At 35.3% G+C, this 21,830-nt stretch overlaps 2 protein-coding genes across 17 annotated transcripts in view; both read left to right on the forward strand.

The window, feature by feature from the left end:
* The window catches only part of OTOGL (otogelin like), a 98,068-nt gene extending 85,441 nt beyond the window's left edge, over positions 1-12,627 (forward strand). For 4 of the 11 annotated variants that reach the window (XM_080552361.1, XM_080552367.1, XM_080552362.1 and 1 more), the window contains 7 exons: positions 349-527; positions 847-951; positions 1,757-1,894; positions 3,880-3,925; positions 5,889-5,960; positions 8,143-8,222; positions 10,734-12,627. In XM_080552361.1, the coding sequence (XP_080408487.1) occupies positions 349-527; positions 847-951; positions 1,757-1,894; positions 3,880-3,925; positions 5,889-5,960; positions 8,143-8,222; positions 10,734-10,934 (821 nt within the window). In that variant the 3' untranslated portion in view covers positions 10,935-12,627. Of the gene's footprint in view, positions 1-348; positions 528-846; positions 952-1,756; positions 3,926-5,475; positions 5,593-5,888; positions 5,961-8,142; positions 8,223-10,733 lie in introns of those variants that run through there. The other 7 variants (XM_080552364.1, XR_013938306.1, XR_013938307.1 and 4 more) reach the window with 7 other exon arrangements.
* Positions 12,628-16,427: 3,800 nt separating this feature from the next.
* PTPRQ (protein tyrosine phosphatase receptor type Q) overlaps positions 16,428-21,830 on the forward strand; it is a 138,235-nt gene continuing 132,832 nt past the window's right edge. For 2 of the 6 annotated variants that reach the window (XM_080584381.1, XM_080584382.1), the window contains exons 1-3: positions 17,399-18,099; positions 20,791-20,928; positions 21,556-21,691. In XM_080584381.1, the coding sequence (XP_080440507.1) occupies positions 18,052-18,099; positions 20,791-20,928; positions 21,556-21,691 (322 nt within the window). In that variant the 5' untranslated portion in view covers positions 17,399-18,051. Of the gene's footprint in view, positions 17,341-17,398; positions 18,100-20,790; positions 20,929-20,966; positions 20,978-21,555; positions 21,692-21,830 lie in introns of those variants that run through there. The other 4 variants (XM_080584380.1, XM_080584384.1, XM_080584383.1 and 1 more) reach the window with 4 other exon arrangements.

The raw sequence follows: 21,830 nt of genomic DNA on the forward strand, positions 1-21,830 counted from the left end.
GCAGAATAATTCATGTAATTTAATTGTCCCAATGTTAAAAAACATAACTCTTTAAAAAAGAACAACAGATTATTATTATTTTTATTATTTTTAAATTCCACATTAGGAATATTGTCAATATAAGTCAGTAATGCACTTTGTAACATTTTTTTGAGCTGAATTACACCCCTTCCCTCTTTTGTTTGGTAATTAAACCCACAAACTGATCAAATCTAAAACTTGGAAGCCTTTTCCAACAAATAGGACTTTGCCCTACTTTTGTCCTCGCAGAGATTCTCTTAACTTGCTTGATGATTTTTTTTTATTTTATTTTTTTTCACTCATAACATGTTTTTCTTTTGGTGTCAGAAAAGGATGATGTGTGCATCTTCCAAGAAGTAACAGTACTGAATCCTGGACAATCAGTGATTCAGTACTTGGATGGAGACCTTTGTTATACTGTACAGTGTTTACAAGAAAAAGATCACAACACGGGATACAATGCCATGCATTTTACAACAGTGAACTGTTCCCAGCAATGTGAAGCTGTAAGTATACTTTAAACAGTGGAATGATGCAATTTGTAAGCACAACTTCACAATTAGGACAAAAATCAAAGGGCAGATTTTTGCTAGTCTAGTTTGCTCAGAAAGAATTTGAAAACTTAACAGTGATGATATATATCTTCTGCGACTCCAGGCTTCTTTTAAGAGGTGATGTTTAGCAGTGTTCGTGAATATATTCATCCATCCATCCATCCATCCATCCATATTGTTTCTCTTGGTATTTTTATTTTCAGAATTCAATGAATTTTTATATACTGTATGTTTACAAAAAATTGTCTTTTTTTTTTTTTTTTCCTTCTAGCATCAAATATATATTCCTTCCTCCAGTCACCATAGTTGCTGTGGTACCTGTCTAAATATGTCCTGTTTTTTTCACACTGATAACGGCACACAAATTGTATATGAGGTAAGTGCCTCTGGAGAGGCACAGAAGATAAGTATAATGACATGATAAACACAGGTGTCTGATGGTCACTTAGTTAACTCATGCAGTGAGTCTTGTTTCATACTTCCTTATTGTTGCTAATGCACTTATGGGCTGTTTATGGTAAATGATATAATAGGGAAAAATTATATTTATAGACTTGCCATTTCTCAGCAGATGAATACTGTGTTTCATTTTATTGATTGTAATATCTTCCACAAAGACAGGTAAAGTCATCATTTACTTAAGGCTGGATATGTTCTAAGTGCAAGGTAGAGGTTGAATTGTAACTCTAAGTCATATCCTGTGATTGAGATGAGTTGGCAGTACTTTTGGGCTTCTGGGTCCACATCAGGACTTCTGTGTCCCCCTCTTCCCAGGGCCACTCTTTTCTCCTTTTCTGGTTTCTACAGCAAGCAAGTGTGCAAACAGAGCCACCGGGTTTCAGAATCTGACTGTTGCATTCCAGCATCCACATACAAGAACATTTAGATGTAGCCACGGCTTGGTTCATGCTTTCCATTGCTTTTAGAGCAAAAGAAAGCATTACCCTTTTTTTTCTGGCACGGACCCGTTTCATTTTGCTCTAGTACATACACCCAGTACCTCCGGGGAGGAGCTGCCACTGGAGTTAGAGGATGGTCTTTGCTGGTGTGGGTAAGCGTGCAACAAACTTTCCACTCCAGTAGGTACTGCAGCATGAAGGCAAGACTTGTACAGACATCTGGGAGTTGAGATATAGCCAAAATGTGTTTCTTTGATGACAAGTTTTGTATTACACATTCAGGAAGGAAGCACTTGGAGCACCAACTGCACAAACTACAAGTGTACAAAGACTGCTGCAGGGGCTATGATACTGGGCTCTGGTGTGGTTTGCCCCCCTTTCAATGACACTGAGTGTACAAAGGTTTGTACTTTGGGTGAGGTGAGTAACAGTAACTCATCTGTCAGTATGGAGTTTCGCCTACACTTGAAAATGCACACATACTTTGTGTGCTTTTTTAAACTTAAAAAAGTGGTAAGTTATAAAATGTAAGTGATCAACGTACAGTCTCGTTTTCTATTTTTCTGTTTGCATTTTGACTAACAGTATCTGTGAGGAGCACAGAAACTCCTTTTGGGCTTTAAAAATAAATAAAATAAACTGCTTTTGAAATATTCTTGAATTTGTGTTGCGCTTGAGATACCACTATATAAAGTGCTAACCACTAGTTCTTACTTCAGTTCAGAATAATACTTTTAAGTTTATAGTGTGTATATATTAAATAAATTGGATGAAGCAGTTCAGAAATCTTGCATATAAATGCGAACTATATTAAAAATTACTTAAGCAATGCAAGGATTAGAAGGATGACCATGTGTATATAAACTTTATTATCTCTTAAACTAAACTTTGTATGACATAACAAAAAGTATTTATCATACTTGAAAGGGTATCTACCTACACCATATAACTAAAAATGTAATTTTGGCATGCCCATATAAGCTGATTTAAAGAATGTGGATGCTTCATGTACGTTACAAATTTGTTTGGAAAATGTATACTTGTAATTTGGTACTTCCCTAATTTTATAATACTTCTCATATTTCTAGTTCTTGCACTTGTGGTATGCCATACCATATATAAGCTATCAAACAAACAAACAAAAAAACATGTAGAGAGTGTAAGTACCATCGCTGTCTTGACTACACGTTACAAATTTAGCCCAACTCTTATGAGTCCACTGCAGTTGTTTAAAATTCCTTATTTCTTCCAGTCATGAAGAAGGCATTCAATCTAAAATTAATGCGTGTTCCACTTTAACTTTATCTTTGAGTTTCTTCCTTGGAACCCTTTTGTCACTATCTATTAGGATCTTTCCTTAATAATTCTAGTTGAGATTGTAATGAACGGAGCACTAAAATTAACTTCCTGAATCAGTCTGACCTATTTTTCAGAGATGCTAAACGTAGACTTGATCCAGGCGAAAGCTCTTCTGACAGTCAGCTCAGGATAACTTTGGAACAAATACAGATTTAAGAGGCTGAGTTTAAGTGCTCATCTAAGAAGTTACTGAACAACTTAGAAATTTTTCTGTAATGAGATAAAAAATGCCCACATGCATGAAACGACAGAACTTTACAAATGGAAGCTTTTGTCTTTTGTTGTAAAAGTGCTATTGATGTTCAGTTGTCTGCTTTCCACAAAGTTCTGGGCTATGCAATAAAACTGTGGGGACATGTTTCTTCCTTGCACGCATTCTGATAGACGGCAGCCTCTCTTTCTGTCTTTCTTTCCCTCGTGCTTTCTTTTAATTTCACAAGGACATTTTCTCCACTTTGATACATTTTTACTTTCTGGCTAACAAGTGACTTTAGAAAATAAAATAGCAAAGACTATTATTGTTTGAGAAAAAATAATTGAGCACATCGATATATGTGAAATTCTGCAATTCATGTTCTGTTTCAAAAGTGTGTGTATATGTATATATACGTACATGCATATATATATCTAATGTTGTAAATAGCTCCTTATTAGGTACTAATTTTCTGCTAGGTATATAAGCAGTGTAAATCCTTTTACATCATCCACAAAGTTACATAAATGAATTTTTTAAACTTTCCTGCTAAATCTCACTGGTGGTGAAATAGATGATAATGGGCAATATAAAAAACGGCTTATAGAAACTAAGTGGCTTATTCAAAGGATACTAGATCAGGTCATATAACCAGGGACGAGTTCATTTTTGGTGTTAAAGACTAAAGAATTTGTGAACCAAACATTTGATGCATATTTGCGCAATTCTCTTGATTTAGATGATATTACTTCTTATTAGTTGGACATCTTTAAAACATGGAATCTCTTGAGATAAAATATACCTTTGCATTGGGCACAGTCTTTTTTGATATATTCTTCTTTTATTTCTCTAGAACGGAGGAATTGTGCAAACATATAATGATGGCTGCTGCAAGACCTGTAAGTGATGAAGGCTGCAGTAAATGCTAGTTTGGCTTTGGTTTTGGAGGGCTGTGTTTTTTAACCTGCTGCTGGGACACAAAGAAGGAAAAAGCATGCTGTCCCTACACAAATCAAAATTGTTATAGTTACTTAACTACTCTTATTAAACGGTCTCGCTTCATTTGGCTGCTGACTTGGTGGTTTGTAATGTTAATGTTCTGGAGTATAACCAAATCTCTCCAAATATAACCTGTAGAACATGAAATGCTATCTCAATTAAAATAATTAAAAGATTGCCTTTATTGCTAAGCAGACTCTAAAATATCACCTAAATTAGGTTCACCATAAAACATAAATATTTTCCATCTAAAATTGATACTTAATTTGATGTTAAGTCTCCAAACATACTTATTTATTCTGTTTCACTGCTGTGTATTTTCCAGGGTCAAAATACTGAAATAAAATATTTTTAATTGAAAATTATTTCTTTCCACTGTAGAAAATATATTTCAATCCCAAATGAGGAAAGGTCATTGGGAGTTGAGTAGTATTGATGTTAACAATTCTTATATAAAATTGACTTTTTAATATCTGGAAATACATTCACATTTTCTGTGTGTGTAACTTTAAAATATGATGAATGTATTTTGATGCATGTTTACCTAAGTTTACATAAGTTTATGAACACATGAAGTCTTCATTATTTAAAGTTTAAGAACAGGCTGAGAACAATCTTTGATTTTCTCTGCAGTTTTGTTTAGGAAAGGTTTTCTGAAAAAGTTCAATAATCATCTAGATGTAAAAATAAAACACTTCTGTGAAATTAATTACATAGAGCAAGAACTTGTTGAATGCTACAGAAATTACTACCTCCCTTTTTTGATCTTTTTGTGTTCAATATCAGAGTTAAAATGTACAGAAAAAAGTAGTCTTTGGATTTTTTTTTTAAACAAGGCTTTAAAAATGTTGAATAGAAAGTCACAGGCTTGTAAGTATATTGCACTGGTATTGAGTAAAATTCAGAAGTGCAATGGATTAGCTATACATGTGTTTGTATGCTAAATGATTTGGCTATATAAGGGGAAATATTCATATTTATAAAATATAGATCAATACTCTAGTTTCCAAATTATGTAAAGCTTTGGAAGTGATCTGCAAGTATTGTTGCTCTATAATATGCATAGCATAGAAAATAGAAGCAATTTTGATATAACAAAATACCATTTTTTTTTTGGAATGAGAATCAGCAGAGAAAACTAACACACCAGAATTGTGCTAAAATCTTATGAATCAATATTCTTTCTCTAATGCAATAAGCTATGTTGAAAAATCTTTAACTAAAACCAGAAAAAATGGGTTGGCTTTATTTAGAAAATTATCTTAAAGAATTAATGGCTACAGATTATCTGTTGACTAGGAAGATTTATAATTTTGGCCATATTCTGTGGCCTCAGGAAAGGTGTTGTTATACTTCAGAAATTCTTACTCAGGTGGCTGCTAAAAATATATATGATCCATAGACTTATACGCTATTTTATATTTATTTTTGTTTTATTTTTAACTAATAGCATGTGCCCAGTGGTGAAGCAGATAAAAACAGTATGTGTAAATAGAGCTTGCAAAACCTTGGGGTTTTAATGGGAACAAATAGTCTTTCTGGAAGAGCCTGATTCAGTGCATGCAAAGTGAGTGCATATATTTAATTCTTACCTTGCCATAGAGAGACTCATTGCAAAAGTTTGGTCTACAAGGAAGCATCATTCCAGTTTTGTGTTAATCAGGAGATTATTACTAAAGTTTAGGACATCTTTAGTGAGACTTGAAGCAGCTACAGTTTCTAAATTTGGAATACTAACAGGAACGCTCATCATCTTTTGCTAAAAGAAAAATTGCAATTGGCAGTGTAAGAATTAATGAAATGTGATTTATATAAATATGTTTTTATTTCATGAGAAACTTATATTCCTAATGGTTCTACCAGGTTCTGGATTGGGTCTATTACCCTTTGCCATTAGTCCAGTAGTGCCTACTGATAGTATTAATTGTGAACCAGGTATTATTTTTAATAATGTATTTTCTTATTTTAATAATAGTGTAAGCACTGCTTGTATATATGCATATAGGTGTCATCACCATTAAATGCATTTCATGGTATTGGGCCTGGTGCTGGGAGATGCTGATCTCCTACTGGCCTCCCAAATCAGTGACTTTTTAAAACCTGGTTAGGGTTCACTGCTCAACATCTGTCAGAATTAGGTTCATCCATTTATGTTATATGCTGCAAATAGTTCTTCCTCCTGTTTGTTTCTAAAATTGGTTTTATTACATGGACCTACTGTACAAGGTACAGTACATAATAAGAAATAACTATATAATATACAGTTATAATAAGAAATGATTTTACTTTTTAAAATATCATCATCCTTAATACTGCTACTAAGAGATTCTGATCTCGTGTTTATGTCTCTGAAGTTAATGACTAAACTGTTTGTGCCTTAAAATAGATCAAAAGTGCACATTACTGCCCTATCTCATCTTTGTAGATATGGATTTATACAGTACTTCTTTGTCACGAATAGCATGTTTTGCAAAGTTATGGAAATGTTGGGGGAAAAAACATACAATCCTCAAAGTACAATCACACATTAATAAATACTCTTTACAGCAGTAATCGTGGGAGGTTACAGAACTGTCGCATTATGGTCATAACTCTTTGCTTTTAATAATAAGTCACAGAAATTTTAGTAAGATTCCTTACTCAAATAAGGAACAAGTGAAACAAGTACACCTAATACTGAATGAAGACCTTTTTGACAGTTGAAAGTGGACGAGAGAAAAGTATAGCAGCAGAGAAATTTTCATTAGACATAAGCACCTTATATGCTGAAATGTCATATATCTGTATGAGTTGTAGAAATATAAGGATTGTGTCGTCTATGCACATTCACGATGGCAAAAGCTTTCTGTTGGAAAAATCATAGGAATACTTTTTGTCTAGTGTTGCTGAGGAAGGAAAAGCAAGATGCTGCAGGCTAACAGTTTTGGTCCTACAGTCATCTCCTAACTCCACAAGAGAATCCTGTTTGATCCCACAATGCTTAGATTAAAAGCTAGATGTATTATGGAGGCAGACTAATTTTCAGATACCCACTGAAGCTATGATTGCAGAATATCTTGGTTACTCAGAGCTCATTAATCCTATAAAAGTGCTCAGAAGAAAACTTGTGCTTTTTGTGTACACCTGACCATGCAGGCATGTGCTAAAGGTGAAGAGACTGCTGAATAGTGGTTATTATTTTATAAACTACATGCCTAGAATGTCCACGTAGGAAAACAAATAGATTATTTTGATGCTTACTGGAACTGGAGATCTAAATAATTTCTGTTACACAAACAGTAATAGCAAACAGTCTGGTATGGAGTGCAGCATGGAAGATTTTATGTTTAATTATTTCAGTATTATATTACAATTTTTGTTATGTTTAAAAATGGCTTTGCACTGTACAGCTTTATTTTTCAAACAAAAGAAAAGCTCTCCTATCAATATCTCCTAGACCATACTGATAAAATGCAGTATTTTCATAATCCTGGATCTATATGCTGACTAGATGCTACATGGTTCAGTTCTGGATGGTAAAACTGCACCATTATTTAGGAAATATATGCATCTTTCTCTTTCAAAGCTTCATTCAAGGATCTCTTTGTAAGAAAAATATTGGATATCATTCTATTTAAATTCTAAGCAGCCATAGTAGCATCAAAGTTGTAACCACATTCACAGCTTTATCTTTTCAAATATCAAGTTCCGAATATCTTCTAAAATGCAGAAACAAAATCATACTTTTAATATTCCCATTAAAAAGAGAATTAATTCTATCACTATTCAAAATTACTTGATCTTTCTCTTAGTTACTAGTATTATACTTATCTTGCCATATGGACAATTTAAAACCATATTAATATTTTTGTATTTATAAAATCTGTATAGATTAATGCACAGGTTGATGCCTCATATGTGCCAGCTAAAAAATCAATAATTCCTGAAAGTATTTATTACTATATTAGTTTTTTTCTAAAAAAATAATAATAATTATGAAGGTAATAGTTTCAGCGTGTACATTAATGAAACTAATGTGTAATCATTGAATTTATTTTAATAATTTAACTTTTTATTAACAAAAACATAGTACAAAAAGTATATTGATTCACTATGCCTTCTTTTTGTATTTTATCAGGCAAAAAGGAAGAAAGGATTTGCCAGAAAATGACAATCAGGACAACTATAAGAAAAAATGACTGTATAAGTCAAAGCCCGGTAAGCATAAAAAAAACTTGTGTTTTATGCTGGGCCTATGGCGTACCAGACCAAGTATTTAGAAATAAGTTATGCCTATCAACAAGCAACAAAAAATGCTGCTATCTTCTCAAAAGCAGACCTTTGACCCCAGGAATGTTATTCTACTCGTAAATGGATTAAAGTTAGCTGTTCCTGTCACTGAAAGACTGAGTCCTCCTACCTGGAAAAACATCTGGCTTCAAATGAAAAGTACACACCATAATTGCTTATAACTAACAAAGGCACTGAACTCTTCACCATGAAATAACATCCCACTCTTCAAGAGGAGTAGAAATGCTTCCACTTAGGATGTGATGGAAACACTGCTATATTTCTCCTTTAAGACCTTTACTCTGTGTGTCCTCTCCTCCCCATAGCATGTCTCCATATCATAAATTCATGCTCCCATTTATTTATGAGTCTGCTTCATATATCTCATTTCTCAGCTTTGATGTAGCTCCATCTATAAAACCCAGGACATGTCTGAGGAGCAAATGGGCTTCTCATGTAGCACTTAAAAGAGAAGTAATTGACACAATATCTTGAGCCTTCTGAAATGGTTCTGATAAGATTCTGCTGAAGAACCAGTCATAAGGGAAGATGTCAAACAGCATCACAATTTGAAAGATGGGCAGGTTAATTTCCAGCCTGACAGAAGAACAACAGTGATATACCTGAGGTTTAACTGGAGGAATAAGCATGTGTGGTGTATTTATTTAGTTTTAGAAGAAAGGTAGGTAATTAGGAAGTATACGTCTGTAGATTAAATTAAAATTTTTTGCCATAGTTAAGAGCAGAGAATATTGTAGAGACCTTCACAGTTACTTTAGCAAGCCAGGGACACCAATATAACAAAACAAATACATGGTGTTGACTAAAGCAAATAATATTAAGAAGAAAAATGTAGTCAAAACTCATAGGTTTTTAAAGTAGCGAATAGGACATTTAGCAAATAGGACAGGGAATGGCAACAAACTCATTCTAGCGTCTCTTATGAGCCAATGGTGCAATACTATCCTCTGTGCAATTGTGGTCTCCCTACATTGCTGCAGAACTAGAGAGGGTTCAGGGAAGAGCAATGAGAATGTTCACTGAGTCATTCCATGAATGACACGACGAATTAAGCCTTGCTTCTTCTGACTTCCTACCATACATTCTTTATCTTTCCTTCCACATCTATGCACCTTCTAAAAAACATCTACAAAGAAGCCCGATCTCACCTCCATCCATCTTACAAGCCCCTTTCCCCAGCATCTTCTTTCCCATTTAATTTATTACTGCTAGCTCAGATTCCTTCAGATTCCTTCATCCTTCACCAGAAGAATGTCCACATTTTAATGTCCACAAAATCTCTACTCACTCCCTCAGTTCTACTTCCATCCCCTTCCAGTTCTCCTACCACAAAAATACCTGAGACCTTATTTCATTGTAAGTCTTTGGCCTATCAAATGGCAGTATCTGCTGTGGCTGTGGCTGGTTTGGAGCTACATCTGTGTTCTTTGACCAGATTAATGCTGTCAAACTTCTGATATGGCTGAGCATGATTACATTTAATTGTAAATGAGATTATTAATGATTAGGACAAGATCTTAATATACTTTTTTTTCCCTGTCAAATTTCATGAAAGCCTTAAGATTAACCTTTTGATCTAATTTGTCTGGATATGTCTCACTTGTTCAGACACCGCTTGGAGGGTGTGGATCACAGTACCTTTCACAGGCTTCACTTGAATAAGAAATCAGATTGAAACACTACCATGAAAAAAAACCAACCAAACAAAAAAACACAAACAACAACAACAACAACAAACTAGGTCTAATACGGCCAATTCTGATTTCGTAGTATATCAATGTCGGCTGAAGTTTTAATTAAAAACTACTAATTTCTTTTCTGTTACAATATTACCTATGAAGATTTCATGTAATATAATAGTGAGAGAAAGACTAGCTCTGATGAAGTCTAGAGCACAAATAAATAATTTTATAGCCTGTCTCTCCCCTTGCTGTTTGACACTAAATCTACTTTGCTAATATAGTTGTTACAGTGATGACACAGCTAATGTTGTCAGGCTCTTAGTTGTGAGCAGTATGAGTGAGAAAGGAAAAGCTTTAGCACTGATATACTTTTCCTCTTGAACGTTCAAAAGGAACGATAGACTATCCTTTGTTTTGCTTAGTAGAATGTAACTTTTCAGCAGTGAACATGAAAAGGATATGAATTTGGATATGCTGTTTTGAAATTATTCATTTGTAAACTAAGGATACGATTTTGGTATCCACAGCACAAAGTTTTGCTCAAGGTTAAGACAGAATACAACCAAAATGCTTTATTTAAAAAATGTATCTCCGTTTGGAATGAATGAATTTTAGAAGATAACTTTTAAAACCAGAGTTCTTTTCAAGTATAAAAATGGATTTTAATCAGAAAGAAGTTTGAAATCTGGAAAACAAAACCTGAGATGTCTAACTACAGTTCTCTATTTACTCATAGATAAATGTGGCTTCTTGTGATGGAAAATGCCCGTCTGCAACAATTTTCAATGTCAATATTGATAGCCATTTAAGATTCTGTAAATGTTGTCGAGAAAATGGAACACGTAATCTGACTGTGCCACTACACTGCTCAGGAAATGGCACTGAAATTATGTATGTCATTCAAGAGCCTATAGAATGCTCATGCCAATGGAACTGAGCATTGCATGGATATGATTTCTTCTCAAGAACTGAAATGTGTTTCATTTCACCAGACTATTTTTTCACCTTGGATGGATATACTACTCTGCAGGGAAAAAAGAAAAAAAAAAAAAAAAAAAGACACCAATTATGTTTTATAATGTAACTTTTCAAATTTAGTAGATATTATGTTGTTGATCAAATTTCCTTTTTAAATATTGGCATGTATAGAAAGAAATATATAAATCCTTTTTATCAAGGTGTAATTAACCCATCATTTACTTTTAAATGGCTCTCCAATTAGTTGTTGATGTCTATGTTTCCAGTATTTTAAGATTTGGGATTATGGCTACCTGTCAAAACTTGGAATTTGTGAGTGATTCTTTTCATTTGGTTAGAAAATTTCAGTTGAGGATCATCATTGGAATTAATGTTTAAATGGAAAAGAAGCATATGGTGGTTTTGAGAATGACTGAATTTATTAAAAAAAATAGTCAGTTCAACTGAAACATTTTTTATCTCGCTGAAAGGTCTATCTTTTGTCCGTTAAGCAGTAGTCACTGACTGTACTCTGCTTAAACTGGAAGTCATTGAGAAACACCATGACTGTGGTCTGTAAGTACATGTATCTCCTGAGCATATAGAAGAAGAAGAAGAAGAATGTCCTTAAACCTTTGACGTTTATTTAATTTTGGTATATATTATAAGCAAGAAGCATGACTAGGCAAAGGCTGAAGAGTTCAGGCATTTGTCCCTTTTTTACAAATATCTAAAAGCTGTTTCTGATGTGAAGGATTCTATTTTATATCCACTTTTCAGTTTTCACAAGTAAGAAATTGGCTGTCTACTAGTGGTAGAATAAGATTCTATGTATGCATATATTTATAAAAAAAAAGGGGGGACTGGACATTTAAACCATTCAAAATGAGTTTCTTCCTTTGACAATTTGAAATTTTGTGTTCAGTATATTTTAATAAAATATATATACTTTCTTTTTTTTATATACAGAGATTTCGACTATTGACTGAATCTAGGTTTCACAATTTTTCAATACAGGAAAAAAAATCCATGTAAAATATGTTTTGAAGGGCCTAGGTGAGCTATGAGTGTTCAATCAGGTTGCAAATCTCCATGATTCAGCACCTTAAGCTGAATATGTTCTCTCCCTTGTATTAAGCATACTATGTAATCTTATCTTAAAAACTGAGGATACAATTTTTGGCTTGTTTTTAGGAGACTATTTTGCTTTATAAAGTTACCAAATGAAACTAGGCTTAAATGATGACAGTGAGAGTTTTGCCACTGACCCCAGTGGGTCAGTATAATCCTGAACACATAAATTATTTCAGAATTAAAATGTTTGTTTAAAACTCTGACAACTCTTTGGCGGACAGTTTTTATTGCAGACTGTCATCATTTAATTACAAAATGTTAGATTATTACATTGTTTGATACAAAGAAAAATAAACAATACAAAATTAAAAAAAAATCTAAAGCTATTTTGATAGTTTTTGTGAAAAATCTTGAAACTTTTGCTGTGTACAATTTGATTGCTTATAAAGAAAAATAGTATATACACTGAAATTTGTCTTTACTAAGAAGACTCTCCTCTACACAGCAATCTCCTTAAAAATAGCGACTTGGTTTAAGAATGAAAGAAAAATCCATTGTATTATTTAAAATATTTAACTATTAAAAAGAAATAGTTATCACCTAGCAATCAAGACAAAGTGCTTTTTTTGAGAAAGTATATGCTTTATTTGCACTTTTTTATGACTTGCATGGCAGATATTTCAAGATGTTATATACAAGGGCCCAGAACCAAAACGTTCTTTGACTTTATTGTTGGAATTTGTGTACAGAAAGTTTCCACACAGGCCAGAAATGGAAATTAAATAACTGTCATAGTTATAAAGTTTGAGGTACTTGTACTGCAAAATAAAAGGACAACTATTCAAAGAAAAATACATCTCTAGGATCTCTTGATTTATTTATATGGAGACAGGAATTCTACATTTACTTCAAGAGATTTTGGCCCCAAACTTCTTAATGACATTAGCATTTAAAAAATGACTTAAGAAAGCTTCTGCAAGATAGCACTATTACACATAGTGACTGAACGCTTGCTGTATTTTGAATGAACAGCTCTGCTTTTTGTAAACAATGTGCTTTTGTAAGATTTAGAACTGTATTTGTAATTAAATAGAAATTAATAAACATTATTTTGCAGAATCATATGTATGTTAACAAGTCAGTGTTGATGTAATTTACCTTTGTCACTGATGATAATGCAGAACCTTAGATTAACCTGGAATTAAAAACAAGTAAACTTAAAATTAAATCCATGATATCATGTGATAGGAAAAATGCTATTAAAAGATTTTTCTCATTTAGCCTCTCTTTTTTTTTTTTTTTTTTTTTTTTAAGTGCTACAATCAGTAGTAACTGGGCCAGGATTCTTCCTGAAGCATACAAAAAAATCTTTATGTCTTTGGTGAAGCTGAACAGAGTCTAACATTCATTTTACAGCTAAACTTCAAATTCAGACTTCTTTGGCCTGGACAGAGGATGAATGTCTATTAAAACTCATGAATCATTTTCTAGACAGAGCTCCACCCACACTATCTCCATGATGAAATTCGCATAATGTGGTATATTATACATACATGAACTAACCATTGCAGCCTTCAGAACAGGTATCAGGTTTGCATGAGCCTGCAGTGTGGTAGGACTGTTCTGCTCCAAATATCTTCTCAGTCTGTAACTTAAATAAAAGTGTAGATACAGTTCCATGGTTGTTTAGGTTTCCCCATCTCCAACTCTGCATTCCTGCTTCGATCTTCCCCACCCAGGAATTACACATAACCTGGTTTGTGCAAGTATCTTGTGAACTGGTTTTGACAGCTGATCCAACTCAAACCTAAGCTTGTGAAATACCAAAATTAATTAGTTTGTTTATTATTGACTAAAAGAGCTTTAATATCCACAGAGTTCCCTCCCTTCTACCCCTTCTGAAACTAAGATTTGAACAATATCTACTCCCCTAAGAGAAAGGCTGGGAATGCATGCCTTTCTCTGACTCCCACACTTCCACCAGAAGATGCAAGGAACAGAGAGAGAAGCTGTGTGTGTGACCTACCACGTGCCTTACTCTGCTGTCCTGGCGTGCCATGTCATTGCTCCCCTCTATAGCTGCTTGAAACCTTCCTTCTTCCCTAGGTTTTTGCAGTTCTGTAATACTTGTGATTGCAAATGGAATTACACCATGTAAAGTGTTTACCATTAAACTATGCAGTTTTTTAGGTATTTAGATAAATATTCTCGGCACTTAGAGTCATATTGTAAGTGAATATGCTTCTACTAAACAGTAAGACTTTAGACACATTATTTGTAATGCCTGGATCTTATAATACCATTGTCTATTTATCAGCTCATTCATTAAGACCATTTTTTGCCCAACTAAACAACTAGAATTAAAAGCATAACTTCTAATGTTGGGTTTAAGTCACTTATTGTTTTCATTAATAAAAGACCTAGAATATAGATATCTGTATACTAAAAATGAAAGTAAAAGTTAATACATTTGCATGAGTTATTACTTTTCCACATTGCAGACAGACATCTTTCTAAATTCATCTGTGTACCAGTAGTTAAAAAGCACTGAGGTCTTTATAGATAGTTTCTTTTGAGAGCAGGATCATGCCTGAAATACGTTGTTTAAATAGAGTTACAAACAAAATAATTCAATAAAAGATGGAGGCATTTACAAGAAACCACTCCAGAAAAACAAATGCTTAAGCAGTCACAAAATGCTGCTCCAAGTGAGAATCTCCTCCCCTTCCTTTTGCACTTAGTTCTGTCTGACACAAATCCACTTTTTTTCTCTTGACCTTCTATACTGCTGGATATTTTTTTACTGTGCATCGGTTCCGTGCAGCTTTTTCCATCTCTCTCTCTCTCTTTTCCACCCTTCTTTTTATAAGAATTTAAAAGACAAGGCCAATGTCCAGATCTAGAGGTTAGTCTTTGTGTAAAAAAATGGTGCCAAATAAATGTGTAGGTACCAATCAGGAACTCTGTGGCAGTGGGAAACACTGACTTGAACTGAATATTTCAAGCTCTGTCCCATCAAATCCTTTTCCAGAAATTAGTTTGAGGTTATGCTGCCAATGTAATCATGTACAGGTGTATGTCCTATGGCAAAATCCCACAGATGTTTGTGGGACAAAACGTAAATGAACTGGAACATATAATCATGGAAGTTCTCAAGTAGTTTTTATATGAAAAACAGGAGGAAAATAGAAAGCGCCTGATCTGTACTGATATTGTGTTCTGGGGAAAACCAATAGTTAATGATGGTAAAACTTAATCACTAAAAATGCTGAATAAAAGGAAAATGTTTGTATTTTGGGGAGTGTTCATTTGATTAAGGTGGAATGTGCCACACACTTGATTTAGTAAGTTTTAAAAAAAAGAGAGGATTCCTACCGTTGTCTGAAAATCACCACATTAATAAAGCCTCCTCGTGTGCTTGGTGATTACAAAAGTGCTCTGGAAAATAGCTCAGTATGTCTGCTTTGTAAAACAGCTGAGTGTGCAGCAGCTTCCTTGTGGCATTCATAGCTGAAGTAACATTCAAGTGTTATGTCCATGCGTGCTCTCTCTACGTGTGTGTCTCAGACTGACTCAATGTTTTGAGATAAGGGGTTTCTTTGCAGCCACTTCTGAATTACTGTGACCTTCTTGGAACATGGGTTACATAAAAAATGTTATTTTTATTTTATTTATTTATTTATTTATTTCTGGTGAGATTCAGCCTGCCTTGTTTACCAGAAGAAAAAAAACCTCCAATCAAAATTGTATTCCTTATTTCACGATTCAAATTTCAGTTGCACACAGATTTTAGGAAAAATGAAGAGCAGCCCACTGAAGACTAAGATACGATCTCAAGAAATAGAATATATTGTGCCATGATACCACCTAAAAAATACACAGTAAATAATATGATGGGCATTGGTCATTTTTTGTGGTCCAAGCTCACAGTGGCACTGATTTTTGTGTATTCTATGACTACTTTGTCTGGAAATAATTTATAAACATTTTTATCAGCTTATTAAATCAATTTAATTTCAAAGGACAGCAGAGAGCTAGTTTTCTGTTAAAAAGGTTAATTTAGGGAATGTTGGGGCACTGAGATCTATACTGAGAGAAATTTGCTTCTGAATTCACTGCTTCAGCTTTAATCAAGAGCTTCCACCATCCGATTTTTGTTTGAGCTGTCCTTGCTTAGTAGCTTTTTGAAAATAAAACAGTGGTCCTGCTGTTAGGTATTCTTGACTATTGGGCCTTCTGCTGTGTATTTATGTTTGCAGATGCTTACTCTGGTATCTTCACTCAGGATCTCTGTACAGAGGCCAACAGCTTGGTATGGAGAGCAGAAATTCTGCCCCATGGAGCTCAGTTAGGATCTTAACAGAGAGTCCAACAGTGACAAGGTTTCGATGTCTAGTTCTCCTCTGGGGCCAGCATCTGCGTTTCCCAGTCAGGATGATGTACGAAGCCAGTGTTATACTGAGGAGAAATGTATGGGTTCTGAGAGCAACTTTATTCCTAAGTTGTCTGATTTAACCCTTTTCATGTACCACCTAGAAGTTAAAATTGTCTGTTAGAGCCTAGCCAGTTGAAAAGATAAAACTCAGGAATTAGTAATAGTTGCTTTGATTGTATTTGTTACTAATACTTTCCACAAATGTACTCCGAAACTCTATAATGCCGAATTGGGAAGTATCTTCTCAAAGCGAATGAAAGCCACAACTACCGGGAGCAAGCATCACCCCTTGCAGGTGCTTATTTACAAATCCCCAAACACTGCTGTACCATGGAAGGAGAGTTGAAGAACGCCTGCTGGTGGCGAATTTAAGAAGGGTCCGTATTCCAGGACAGCGGATAACGGAACCACGAGAGGAATGACAAAGGCTGAGCGTCCGGCTGGAGGCCGGGGAAGCAGAGCCGCACAGCGGGGAGCGGGGCAGGGGTCCCCGCTGGGTGTGAGGGGACCTGGCGGCGGGAGGGCAACGGGGGACCCTCTCGGCTCCACAGCAGCCTCTCTCCGCCGAGGGCAGGAATGGCCGGCACGACGGGGGCGGGGGAGGGGGAGGACGGAGAAGAAGGCAGCTGGCGCGGCGGCGGGGCCAGCCTAGGCTGCTTGTCCTCCCCAGGGGCACCGGGGGATGCGCTCCCCTCCCGCCTGAGGTAGCGGGCGCGGTAAGATGTCTGCCCTGCCCCGTGGGGTCCCCGGCTGAGGCGGGGGGGAGCCGTGACATCCCGCTGATTTGCCTCTCCTGCCCAGGTCTTTGTGGTGTTTCACGGATTTCTCTCAGTTGTGCGTTCCTGAGCCGAAATTTAAGAAGCCCTCTAATAAACAGGTAGGTTATGTGGGAGGCAGCAGGTCTGTGAGCTCTGCTTCTGCATTGAAAAGTAGCATTTGGGGTTTTCCATAGGCAATTTCATAACTGCTCATGCAATTCTCCAGGAAATATTAGTGTACGCCTGTCTTTTGATGAACACATTTAACAGAAATTGCCATGGATTTATAATGTTTATATTAATTCTTGTTGAACATTCTAGGAACATACTGCTAGAGGGTTGTGCAGGGCTGCTTGGTACTTCCATCGAAAACGGTTCTAGGACTTACGGGCTTATTTGGGTGCTGTCAGAGGGACAATTTGCTGGAAGATAGGTACTATGGAGAATAGTTTCTTTTGAAGTTACTTTTGAAGAAAGTGTAAGGGCTTCTATGGGTTTAAATGGATTTAAATCAGTAGTAAAACTTTTAAAAAAGACATTTTTGACTCATGGATCTTTACTGGCAAATAAAACAACAGGCCCACCCGGAATTTACTAATGTTAAAGGAAACCCTTTTGCTGATTGCAGTAGGCTTTTCATCAGGCCGTGGAAGAAGAGGCAGGGCCAGAATGCAGAAACAAATCTAGGGCACACCATTGGCTGCAGTTACACCTATGTGCAGTTTAAATGCATGTTAGTTTTCTCATGTCATAAATATTCACACACAATTTTGTTTTGAAGCTGTTGTGATTGGAACACAAATTAGACACTGGGACTGTAAGATTTCTTTATGGATCAAGTAATTTTTCTCCTGCTTTTGTTAAAATACGTATTTCAGGTAAGAAAACAATTCTCTTTTTTGAAGGTAACTAATTGGATGTTGATTTGGATTGCTTTCTTGTCATTCTGACAGTCACAAGGAGCTCTCATTTATTGTTGCTGAATATTTCCAGTCTACTTTCTTCCCAATTTGTTGGAAGCTCTTTTGGAAGCCTTAATCTGCTCTGTTGTCTGCTGCTTCTGGCATAATATTGATCCCCGGAAGAAGTAACAGGTCCCAGCATCTTCAAGTCCTTAACTAACTCATGATGCTTTATAACTTTTTGGACACTGCGATGCTGGAAATTCAGGATAGTTCTGGCACACAGGGTTATGCTCTGGCTACTGCTTTAAGAAACATTAATATAAGAACTGCATATGTAAGGACCACATTACTATCTTTCTGCTTCCCTTTGTAGTACACTTTGCAGTAGTTTTGTTCATGTTTATCTATGTTTAGGTTTTGTGTATGTAATCTTTATTTTACATTTAGATTACTGTGTTTTGTGGCAAAGGTGATTTTGAAGTTCTGTCAGTTTCTCATATGAATACCACTCATTCCTTTAGGGAAGAGAGCCCATTTGGGGTGGTGAGATGCCTGTACAGTACTGAGCCTCCTGGTATATTCTTCTGGAATATCCAGATAGCGTCCATTTGTGCTGGCCAGTTTTGAGCTCAAGAAGAGGTGTTTTTAGTGGAGTCCATAATGCAGCAGTCTGTGATCCACAGCAACTGGGGAAGTTTCAAGCGGAGCAGTTGAGAATGCCAGCCTCTTAAGGACGGTGATATGGGGTGAAATCAAATCTTTAGTTAGCCTGGTATCAACTCTCCAGCAGCAATGAAAAGCGGGTCTTTGGCAAGGACTGTAAGAGCAGCATAATATGAGAGTGACCTGTACTATGTTAGTTTCTCATCATTTGTAGCTTAAAGACTTCCCGAGATGGGTGTAATTTCAGTGCATTTACTGAGCTTTAGCGTAGTTCTCTTGTATGAACTAGTCCAGCCTCCTCTGAAGCTCATACAAACTTTTGGTACTTGTTTTAGACTTTGGCAAGAATACAGATCAGTTATCCAATGAAGTTGCCTTGTTTGATTTGGATTTGGGCCCTACCAGCTACGTTTGGTCCTTCACACTTCTTGTACTGAAAGAGACAACTAAAAAGCAATCCTTGCTCACTTCTGACTACTTAAGATTTTATAGACCTCTGTTATATTTCCCCTTGTGCCTCTTTTTCAGACTGAAAAGCTTACTTTAGTCATTTATCAAGAAATAGTCTACAGAACAGGTTGATGGATATTTGCTTAGGAAGACACCTCTTTAGCTAGTATGCAGCTAGCCTAAAGATAGATTTGAACCTTAGGTCTTTGTGATCAACTTAAGATCTTTTTTGTATTTCTGCATTCTTTGCACAGGGACCTAAAATGTACTAGAAAGGTGTTGTCAAGAAAAAGGGGCATTCTTAATCCTCTCATCATATATGGTAAAATCAAAAATGCAATGTACACTTGCAGATTTTGTTAGTTTTAGGTCTAGCAATATGCATGTATAATAAAAATGGCATACAATAATCCTAATAGTGGAAAAATATTAAAAATGTCTTAAGTCAATTATTGGCAATTACATATTTCTTTTATTAACTTTAAAAGCAGATTTGCCTGCCCTTTGGATTGCATTGTCTTTACCAGATTATTTTAGAGGAATGGAAGCCAGCTATGCAACCATCAATTAACAGCCTATTACTTTTCCTGGAAACATCTAATATCTTTAAACACTTTTGTGTATGCCATCAGTATTAGTCTAGTATGTCAAATCAGGGGCTTCCACAAAGTAGTATGTATCCTTTTATAAGGGGCTTATAAAGATTATAGAGGTTAAATCCTATATAAACTTTATAAATTTTATACTTTAAAAAGTATGAACTGAACATTAAGATCCTGTGCTTTGATTTTTTTTCCCTCCTGTGTTGTGTTTTTTTTTTGTTTTGTTTTGTTTTTTTGACTACATTTTGAGTTCATTGCTGAATGATGGCATATATTTGTCTTCCTAGTTCATAAAGAAAATGAAAATGGAACTTAAAAGGACTTAAAAGACAGAAAGGACTACAGCGTTTAAATAATTGTTATGTGGTAGGGTTTGGCATCACATGCCCAAATTTCTGTTAATTTTAGAGGTGTGATTCAGAAGTTTGTATTGCCATGTCTAGATTGGATAGGTAAGGAGGTGTAGGATGAATTATTTTATTACCCCTTGTATGTTGCTTTTTCATTTTCTGTGATGTATGGCAGTTGTGAAAGTGATGCCGCTAAACTACATTCTTGACCGTGGAACGTGAGAGTAGGGCTGCGGCCTCCCACTCCCGACTGACAGTTAACTGTGATTGCAACATGGACATTGAAAGTGAACTCTCTAGCCTTGTTCCTAAAATGATGATAGGTTTCTCTCTTTCTAGTAGAACATGTTTGGGTCCCAGCTGACATGGTTTGGCCACCTCTGAAGACAGAATGAAAAATATCACCTGTAGCCGCAGAGCTTGTAAAAATCATGAAGCCCTTCTGTGTCACATAATAGGGCTGGTAGTATTGGTCCATATAAAATCTAATACTAGCTGACAAATTTTAGGTAAAAGTAGTTAATACAGACAACTAAGTAATTAAAAGGAAATTTTTTGCATGTTCTGTTAAGTTGTACTCATGCACGTTTCTGTTGCAGGGCTCAGAGAGTCTAGACTGTGACCAAATGAAAAAGCCTGCTAGAGTAGCTTTGATGGAGTGGACTGAATTTCCCAAAGGAGAAGATCCAGACTATTATATTGTAACCTATCAGCACACAGATGCTTTCAATCAAAAAGTAAATGTCATCAATCTAAGCAAGAAGTAGTTACAAATGTATTTAAGCTGTACGTATGTAATTAATAGCATTTTTTAAGATCAGTATAAAATGGCAAACAAAGAGAAACTTTGGAGAAATTATACTGAATTCAGTTATTCATGTAGTTTATATGAACTTTTACAGAATCCTTTTGAAGCCAGTGGGACTTAAAATACCCTTGTGTATCCTGGTTGAATAAGGATAGATAGACATATGTTCGAAGTTCAGAATATGTAAATTCTTCAAAGTTCTCTGGTTTGAAGGAGGACTCCAGCGTCTTCAGGAGAAGCACAAACACTACCCCCAGATCTTTGTGGCAGGGCATTGTTCTCATTTTGTGCACAAGATGTCCTGGAACTTAAAGAAAATAAGGATTTTCATGTGGAGGTGTTTCTTAATAGCTTGAACAATCTCTAAAAGGTTGTGTTATAAATGCATTGGCTATTTTGCAGTTTAAATGTAGCCTTAAGTGTGACGTGCTGCAATATCAGATGTCCATTTCAAAACCTTCATAATTTATCGTCATTTTATCATCAAACATTTAGACCATTTATGAATTGTATTTTTATTACTTTCACCTTATCTAGAAATTCTTTTAAATTACAGAATGTAAGAAACATTTCTAAACTTGAACAAAAACCTGTCAGTACTACAATTCTGCTGGAGGAAAATAAGACATATGATGTTACAATAGAATCTCTAAAAAATGGACATATCCTAGGTGTAAAGTCATTTAACACACGTAAGTAGTGTAGCACAAAAATAATTTTGGTATAATTATAATTAGTCTTATACAGAAGATTAAAGAAAAACAGATTGAAATCCTGAGATTATTGAATTATGTAGAAACTTTACATTGAGGCATGTTTTTGAGCATGAAG

The sequence above is a fragment of the Anser brachyrhynchus genome (assembly GCF_964034855.1).
Source record: "Anser brachyrhynchus genome assembly, chromosome: 1".
In the NCBI taxonomy this organism is placed as follows: Eukaryota; Metazoa; Chordata; class Aves; order Anseriformes; family Anatidae; genus Anser; species Anser brachyrhynchus.